This window comes from Saccopteryx bilineata, chromosome 1 (genome assembly GCF_036850765.1).
Source record: "Saccopteryx bilineata isolate mSacBil1 chromosome 1, mSacBil1_pri_phased_curated, whole genome shotgun sequence".
NCBI lineage: Eukaryota > Metazoa > Chordata > Mammalia > Chiroptera > Emballonuridae > Saccopteryx > Saccopteryx bilineata.
This window is the reverse complement of record NC_089490.1, coordinates 57,641,725-57,651,099: the sequence shown is the minus strand read 5'-3', so window position 1 is coordinate 57,651,099 and position 9,375 is coordinate 57,641,725. Positions and strand designations below refer to the sequence as shown.

Below are 9,375 nucleotides of genomic sequence, written 5' to 3'. Positions count from 1 at the left end.
TTCAGGGAAATCTGAGAGTTATTACCACTTGTAACGCTGGTGGTTGAGGCCAGGCAGGCTCACACTGAATTCAGGTAGATGGGAGAGAAACTACAGAGGGGGGAAGCATCAGACCATTAACCATTTATTGGAGGCTCACAAAGATGGGCAAGTGAATCAAAGGAAAATGGCTTTTCACAGTGGAGGGCATGGGATCAGAAACACTGCCCCTCACGGTGGCAGCTGAGGGAATCACTCACAGTGACAGTGGCAGGAGAGCAATCTGGGAGAATCGCCGACAGAAAGCACCCATAGCTTTTCATAGACACACGTGGCTTTCTGCCATATGCTCACACACTAATTGTGCAAAGTGCTTGATGCCAAGAAACCAGCGAGCAAGCCTAACACAACTGTTTTCCCCACACCAGTCATCTATCCAAATGTCCATATTCCAAGTTTCCTGGTTTTCTCCCAGGGCCCTAACTCAGTACACCTGAAGAGGTTGTGCTTTTAGTCTCCTCTGCAGTTATTTTGTCCTGATAATGTGATCTGGGGCCTGATTTTCACCACTGGCATGGAGCTGAGGAGTGGCGGAAGGGCTGGATCCTGAGGACAAGCATCATTTGCGAGTGACCTCTCCTGCAGGTGTAGGAAATGATGATCTCATATAACAGTGAGTGTATATGAGTCAACCCTTCACCTACCACCTGTATTTCTGCCTGACCAACTTCATATAAGAATCTGAAGAGCTGCATGTCTCTGGTTATTCCCACCCCATATCCCATTAGCAGTGGGGTCTTCATTGTCATCTGAGTGGTAGGTTATCCAGTTTCCAAATCTCATCCTAATGGTCTACTTTCTAGGGCTAATTCAGATACTAGCTATCCCCTTAAAGCAGAACATAGCCTGCATAAGAGTAATTTATTTGGGAATGTGTTGCCAAGTAGCAGGAGTGATGAACGGAGAATGACAAAGAGAAGGATGGAAAGGCAATGCAAGAATGTATTATTGTAATGATGGTGGAGGCCAAGCAGGTTTGCATTGGATTCAGGCAGATGGTAGAAGAACTGCAGAGCTGTAAAGTATTGGGCCATTCCCATTTATTGGAGGCTCACGGAGACAGGAGCACAGGCAAATAAACAAATGAAAACCTGCTTTTCGTAGTGGAGGGCAAGAGATCAGGAACACCGCCCCTCAGGGTGGCGGCTGAGGGAATCGAGGAACCATACTTCCCAGTGTCAGAGGAGCAATCTGGGAGAACTGCCACCAAGGGAAAGCACCTACAGCTTTTCATAGACGCAGACACGTAGCTTTTTGCTACATGCTCATGCACTAATTGTGCAAAGTGCTTGCAGGCAGGAAACCAGTGAGCAAGCCTAACTCAGCTGTTTTCTCCATAATTATCAAATTGGCCTCTGCTGTGAACTGGTTCTGGATCACACAGTACATTCTGAGAAGTCTTATGAAATGTGTATCAATACTGTCCATCCCAGAATTGAAGGGGAGCATCATTTATTCAGCAGATGCAACCCCCCTTTGATCAATGATGGGCCCACAAAGGTTATGACCTCACATTCAGAAGTTGTAAGTGTTGAGTGCTGAATGGATGCCCCCAAGGATCAGAAAGTTAAAAGGTCTGCTTTGCAGGCTTACAGCCAGCACACAGTTCAAGTCACACCTGTGTGAAGTTCATCAAAGCCTGAGTGGAAATGGTCCTAAGCAGCTGTGGCTGGAGTAAAAGAGGAGGCCAAGAAAATCCGAGGCTGATGCATAGTATAAATTAATGGGAAAGAAGTCTGATTTGCGAGAAGGTTACTAGTAGGGATGGGTGGGAAAGCAATCTAGTGGGCCAGAGAATTGGTACTTATCATTATCTTGTACCTACACAGAACAAAATATAAACAGAGTTAAAACGACTGGTAGATTGCAATGACTATATGAAATAATGCAGGTGAGGCTCAACTTAAATGGGCCATAAACAATAGCTTTAAGAAAATCTGTATTATTCAAATCTGTATCATAGGGCACAGCATGCACACACTTGTATCACAATAAACACGTGCTGAATTAAAAATTCAGGCTGAAGATGAGGTCCTTAACCTATGTGTCTGCCAGCAGCGATCCTTTCAACGTTGTTGATTTTACTTTCACGACCCTAAATGCTTTTGTTTTTATTGTAATAGCAAAAATAAAATAAAAATCCAAGTAAGTAATTATACCCATAGAAGGGAGGAAAAGCAGGTAGGTATATCAGGTAGGGGTGTATATGGTGTATTTTCAATTTCTTGCCCACTCCAGGGTAGAAGAGTCCCCATTCTGACAAGTGATCTTTCTCACAGGTCTGAGTCTCTCTCACGGCGTCCACACAGGACTTTGTATGCAGAAGAAATACAATAAATTAAATGTTTCCAAAAGTTTTGTTCGGAAAGTAGAGAGCAGAAACGACAAGTACGTGGCAGGTTAGGAAGGAAGACAAGCGCGGAAAACACGTACTAGGGGAGCTAAACTACACTTCCCAGGAAGCCACGGGTTAGGCCTACAACATCCATCGTGCACGTGTTCCTGATCTCGTGACCGGGTGGAGCTTCCGCGTTTCCAGGGAGCGCAGAGAAAGCCGCAGAGTTTCTCCCGGTGCAGCAGAGACCGCTCTTATGCACTCAATTATCCTGAGCCAAGGCTATTTTAACCATCACTCTTTGAGGCCAACAGACAGTAACGCCCTTCCGACGGGTCCACGAACTGCCACGTGACCAGCCCGGGTCATGTGACCCCAGACCCGGCAGCTTGAGTCCGTTACCCTGACAACTGCTGGGCCCCCCGCTGACCTTTGGCGAAGCGCGGAATTCGAGTGAAGGTAGGTGAGGCATGGACACTTGTTTCCCCTTGGTTCACGGTGGCCGAGACTGTCCTCAGAGCTTTGGCGCCCGGTTGCTCCCGCCCCCGCCAGGACTCCAGCTGCTAGCGCGTCTTTGTCTCCCGCCGGCTCTTGAGCCCGCGCTTCCTGGAGCCGTGACTCCCCGAGCTGAAGACCCTCTCGGTGGGATCCGCCTCTCACCTAGAATTTGGGGCCAAGACCTTAACCTCACACACCCTGGACTGAGCAGAAATGATAACGCTGGCGAGGAGGGGTTATTCTGTGCGTCCCGCGAAGTGTTGTCTGATCTCCACCTCCCTCCCTCGCCCCGCCTCCGGGAACTGAAGCTGCGGGCGCATCAGGCCTGGAATTGAGCTCTTAGGGGTGCGGGGAGTGGGGGGAGCTTTGCATTGCACATCCCTATTGCACTGTGTTTGTTGGCTTTTCCTCGCTCCAGGAGAATGATAATGGATTCTGATGGATGTGTATACTCCATTGATTTTATTTTAGGTAGATTTTGAGTCTTCATAAATTCCATTTGATTCCATTTATTTGTATTTGTTAGCATACCCATGTCTGGAAAGTCTGTTTTGCAAAGCTATTAATTATCAATAAATAACTAGCTGGATAATCAGGCAGCACAAACTTTCCTGTGCTTTGCAAAAAAGAAATGACCTTTTAGTTTTGCTCATTTTGAATTTATAAAAGATTCCTTGAGAGGTTTAAGGGCTATTAAATTTTAACACGCACACCTAAACATGTATAGAGTTAGGAAATATTATGGAGGTCATTTAATAATTGGATATAAATAATAAAAAATGTATTTCTGAACCCCAAGTACAGGCAGACTATGAAAGCTGGTTTTTGTTTTTTGTTTTTGGGGTTTTTTTTGACAGAGAGATGGACAGATAGGTACAGAAAGACAGGAAGGGAGAGAGATGAGAAGTATCAATTCTTCCTTGCGGCACCTTATTCAGTGATTGCTTTCTCACATGTGCCTTGTGGAGGGGCACAGCAGAGCAAGTGACCCCTTGCTCAAGCCAGCGACCTTGGGCTTCAAGCCGGTGGCCATGGGTTCACATCAATGTTTCCACGCTCAAGTTTCGAACCTGGTTCCCTGAGGCCGGTGCACCACTGCTTGGTCAAGCAAAAGCTGTTTTGCCAGATAAGTTTTATGAATAAATTAGGAGTCCCTTGTCCAGCTTACTGATGCATAATTGTGCATATGTACTAAACCATAAGAGAGAGTTGTTTTCATGATGTGATATGGATTTCCTCAAAAGATATTTATTTCTTGTTATTTAGTGTTTCCAAGTGAAAATTATTAAATATGGCTCACTATTCCAAAGAAGAACTGGATGAAGAGTTTGAACAATTCATGAAAGAGGTAAAGTTTTTTATTTTTTTAAATCTATATTGTAAATTTGTCTCAGAAACCTCATCGTTCATTTTATGTTTCACCTTTCAGATACAGTCTGTCATCAAGCTCTGTCAACTCTCTCCAGAGTATGCCTGTCCTCTCAGTCCCTTCCTTTTCTCTGCCGCCATCCTAGGCTGGGACACCAGTAGCTCAGCTGGCTACTGCAGCAGTTCCCAAGTACTATCTTACCACTCTGCAGGCTCCATAATGTTACGTAAATCAGACTCTGTTCCTCCGTATGTAAAACATCCTCTATTGGCCTCCTGTCATATAGAATAAAAGTCCAAACTCTTTCTTGTGGTTTACAAAGCTCTGGATGATTTTGCTCATGTCTTTCTCACTGACTTTGTACCACTCTTCCTCATTATCCACTTAGGCTGCAGTGGCATTTTTTCCCGACACATGCCAAGCTCAATTCACGTTAGGAGCTTTGCACTAGCTGTTCCCTCTGCCGACAGAGCTATTACCCTAGTCTTCACCTGGTTGCTGAAGCGCTCATCTTAAATATGACCTCAGAGAGGGTTTTCTCTGTTTATCCAGTAAAAAAAAAGTAACCACCAAGTCACTTCTCGCCATACCATGTATTTAATTTTCTGTGTGACACTTAGCACCCTTCATTATTTTATTCACAATGGTCTATTTTTTGTCTCCGAGTATAAGAATGTGTAATCTGTAATGTGATAGTTAGGTGTTCCTTGCTGTACCTATAGTACAGGCGTGGCCAACAGGTTCTGCCCCCGGGCCAGATTAGAAAGAAAACTTTTTTTCACAAGCCAGACAAACATTAAAGTTAAAAAATGTTAAATACAAAAATGATTGGTTTAAGTAAACAAAATTTTATTATGTAATTTGTGAATAAATGTGAGTGAAAAAAATTCTTAATATACTATATTATTTTAATAAAAATATAATTACATACCGTATAAATATCCAAACTGTATCACAATCAATCAAAACAGTATTTAATTAATAGAATGAGCTTGAAGGGGTTATATCACAAATAAAACAATTACTTCGTTTACAAACAGCCTGGACATGTTTTCAGTTGTCAACTGCAGCTATTGTCTATGCCAGTGGTCCCCAACTGCAGACCGGTACCGGTCCGTGGGCCATTTAATACTGGTCCGCAGAGAAAGAATAAATAACTTATATTATTTCTGTTTTATTTATATTTAAGTCTGAACAATGTTTTATTTTTAAAAAATGACCAGATTCCCTCTGTTACATTCGTCTAAGACTCACTCTTGACGCTTGTCTCAGTCATGTGATACATTTATCCGTCCCACCCTAAAGGCCAGTCCGTGAAAATATTTTCTGACATTAAACCGGTCTGTGACCCAAAAAAGGTTGGGGACTACTGGTTTATGCTACAATGCCACTTGATTCAGCACACTTGATCACAAAAATAACGAATTGTTTGACCTTGGGTGCACACTGGCAAACTCTGCCTAAAAGAATGTGGGTTTCACGTCGCTGCTAAATGTCAAACAGTTCATATCGAGTACAGATGAGTACAAAAGTTGTAAATCTTTATAATGGAATTTTTTTTAAAGAAATAAAGAGGTATCGCGAATCTATTCGAAAAATTATTGGAAGTTAACCCTAGATTAGTCACATGTAGAATTCTTTTCCGCGTATCACTATTTTTTTAAATATCTTACTTTCCAATAATCAAAGATGCTTCCGCTTCTGAGTAGCTGAGATTTTAAAGTAGCAGAAATATTAAAAATTTAATCGTGGGCCGCATAAACTCATTACACAGGCCTGGTCTGGCCCATGGGCCATATGTTGGCCATGCCTGCTATAGTACCTAATAGGTGCTTAATGATTGCTGAATGTACAAATTAGAGGGTTAACACCATGTTACATGTATTATTGATAAGTACATGGAGACAGTGATGGGATTCAAATAATTTAACAACCCGTTCTCTGCCCTAATGGCCATTTTAATTATATAAAAAACCCAATATACTGAAAGGTAGTTTATTATTTCATGCATTTAATACTTAAATAAGAATAATAAAAGAAGTACACAAAACTCGATTGTTATAAGAAAGAGTTTTAAAATATTAATGAAAATCATTATACCTGACAACAATAAAACGATTATTTAAGACATTTCCATATTACTTCTTGATTGGTCTCCTCACTTGCAATTTTTTTCACTGATGGATGGAATGAACATTACTACGGGCACTTAGAATACGCTGTTGTGCAGATGAACGTTAAAAAGGAGTAAGGAATATAAATTTGTGATTTTCACAATGGGCAGCTGCCCAGGCACCAATCTGAGAAAGAACCCTGATTACAAGTGCCATTTTAACAACCAGTTCGCTGAACTCAACAAAAAATTAAGGTATCGGTTCTGCTGAACTGGTGCAAACCGGCGGAAGCCCACCACTGCACAGAGAGGCCTTGTGGAGCATTAAGAAGAGTCACATTTTTTTGCTCAGCAAGAGAAACTGATAACAAAATAAACAGAAAGCCAACTAAATGGGAAATGATATTTTCAAACAACAGCTCAGATAAGGGCTTAATATCCAAAATATACAAAGAACTCATAAAACTCAACAACAAACAAACAATCCAATAAAAAAATGGGAAGAGGATATGAATAGACACTTCTCCCAGGAAGAAATACAAATGGCCAACAGATATATGAAAAGATGCTCATCTTCTTTAGCTATTAGAGAAATGCAAATCAAAACGGCAATGAGATACCACCTCACACCTGTTCGATTAGCTGTTATTAGCAAGTCAGGTAATAGCAAATGTTGGAGAGGCTGTGGAGAAAAAGGAACCCTCATCCACTGTTGGTGGGAATGTTAAGTAGTACAACCATTATGGAAGAAAGTATGGTGGTTCCTCAAAAAACTGAAAATAGAACTACCTTATGACCCAGCAATTCCTCTACTGGGTATATATCCCCAAAACTCAGAAACATTGATACGTAAAGACACATGCAGCCCCATGTTTATTGCAGCATTGTTCACAGTGGCCAGGACATGGAAACAACCAAAAAGCCCATCAATAGATGACTGGATAAAGAAGATGTGGCACATATACACTATGGAATACTACTCAGCCATAAGAAATGATGACATCGGAACATTTACAGCAAAATGGTGGGATCTTGATAACATGATACGAAGCGAAATAAGTAAATCAGAAAAAAACAGGAACTGTATTATTCCATACGTAGGTGGGACATAATAGTGAAACTAAGAGACATTGATAAGAGTGTGGTGGTTACGGGGGGGAGGGGGGAATGGGGGAGGGAAAGGGGGAGGGGGAGGGGCACAGAGAGAACAAGATAGAGGGTGACGGAGGACAATCTGACTTTGGGTGGTGGGTATGCAACATAATTGAACGACAAGATAACCTGGACTTGTTATCTTTGAATATATGTATCCTGATTTATTGATGTCACCCCATTAAAAAAATAAAATTATAAAAAAAAAAAAAAAAAAAAGAAGAGTCACATTTTAAACTATTATACTAACATTTTGGTTCATAAAGGGAGTTTGATATACGATGCAATAGAAGGAACCTCACTTTCATTATCTAACAGGAAAAATAATGCCTACTTTGTAGAATTGTTGTGTAGTAGATAGGATATGAGTCTCACTTCCCATTTAAAAAAATCTTTTTTATGTCAAATATGGGCATATTTAGAAAATTAAATTTATGGGAAGTATTTTCATTATAAAAGATAAGTGATACAGGTCAATTTCTTTTTTCTTCTACCCCTTATCACCCCTGTAACACACTCCCTCTTCCACTCTCATATTCAGCCTTTACTCATTAAAGCTCTTACGTCATGTTAAGTATTTGGGTTAGCTAGTGTCTCTTTTTTAATGATTGTAGAGTCATGCTGAAATTATTTTGATAAATTATTGTTCAAACAGTTTATTCAGAGATAATGGTTTACATTGCTTTGCTTTTAAGGAGATTAATGGTACCAGCTTTTTTATATACAACTAATAATTTACCCATTTAAAGTGCATAATTCAGTGGTTTTTATTATATTCACTGAGTTATGCAACTATCACCACTATCACTTTTAGAATATTTCATTATTCCCAAAAGAAACCCTGTACCTATTAGCAGTTACCCCTTTCCCAGCCTTAGGGATCATGAATTTACTTTCTGTCTCTGAAGATATTCCTGTTTTAAACATTTTATAGAAACGGTCATACAGTATCTGTATTTGGCTTCTTCTTAACATAATGGTGTCAAGGTTCATTCATGTTGTAGCATGTATCAGTACTTCGTTCCTTTTTATAGCTGAATAATATTCCATTGTATGGATTTACCACATTTGTTTACCCACTTAATCAGCTGCTAGACATTTGAGTTCTTTCCACTTTTTGGCAATTATCAATAATTCTGGTATGAACAATCATGTACCTGTTTTTGTGTGGATGTATGCTTTCTTGTCTCTTGTGTATCTAGCTAGTAGTGGAAATGCTGAGTCCTATTATAACTCCGTTTAACCTTTAGAGGGACTGCCGGACTGTTTTCTAAGTGGCCGTGTTATTTTACATTCCCACCAGCAGTGTATTATTAGCGTTCCAATTTCTTCATATCCTCACCAGCACTGTTGTTTTACGTTCCCACCAGCAGTGTATTATTAGGGTTCCAATTTCTTCATATCCTTACCAGCACTGTTGTTATATTGGGACCAGCTTTTTTCTTTTGTTTTAATGATAGTAATCGGGAGAGCAGGGTATAATGTTGTCACAAGTGGGAATACCTACTGTTTGTTAGTAGGGTGGGCGTTCTCCATTGTTTTGTTTTGTTTTTCTGATTTTTGCCACAATCCTACAAGGTCAGTGCTACTATGACTATGTAAAGGAGCTAGCATATTTTGGAGTTTAAATTTGAACTCAGAGCTGTCAGGCCCCAAAACCTGTACTCCTTCTGTATTCTTATGTGGCCATGGTATATAGGAGTAGACTGAGTATGATGCAGCTAAAATTTAGGTGGATAAAGAATATATTTTCTTCCCTTCTCCCTTCTTCCTGACTGGTTGTCAGAGAAGACAATAACTTTTTTTTTGAACATTTAAAAATCGACGTTCTTACATATTGTTGAGGTAGTGTTGCTTGGTTGGGAGGTG

At 40.6% G+C, this 9,375-nt stretch overlaps 1 protein-coding gene across 2 annotated transcripts in view; it reads left to right on the top strand.

The window, feature by feature from the left end:
• Nucleotides 1–2,244: 2,244 nt before the first annotated feature.
• CEP162 (centrosomal protein 162) overlaps nt 2,245–9,375 on the top strand; it is a 98,341-nt gene continuing 91,210 nt past the window's right edge. Inside the window, exons 1-2 of one of the 2 annotated variants that reach the window (XM_066254215.1) lie at nt 2,245–2,833; nt 4,139–4,220. In XM_066254215.1, the coding sequence (XP_066110312.1) occupies nt 4,164–4,220 (57 nt within the window). In that variant the 5' untranslated portion in view covers nt 2,245–2,833; nt 4,139–4,163. Of the gene's footprint in view, nt 2,838–4,138; nt 4,221–9,375 lie in introns of both variants that reach the window. The other variant, XM_066254217.1, reaches the window with a different exon arrangement.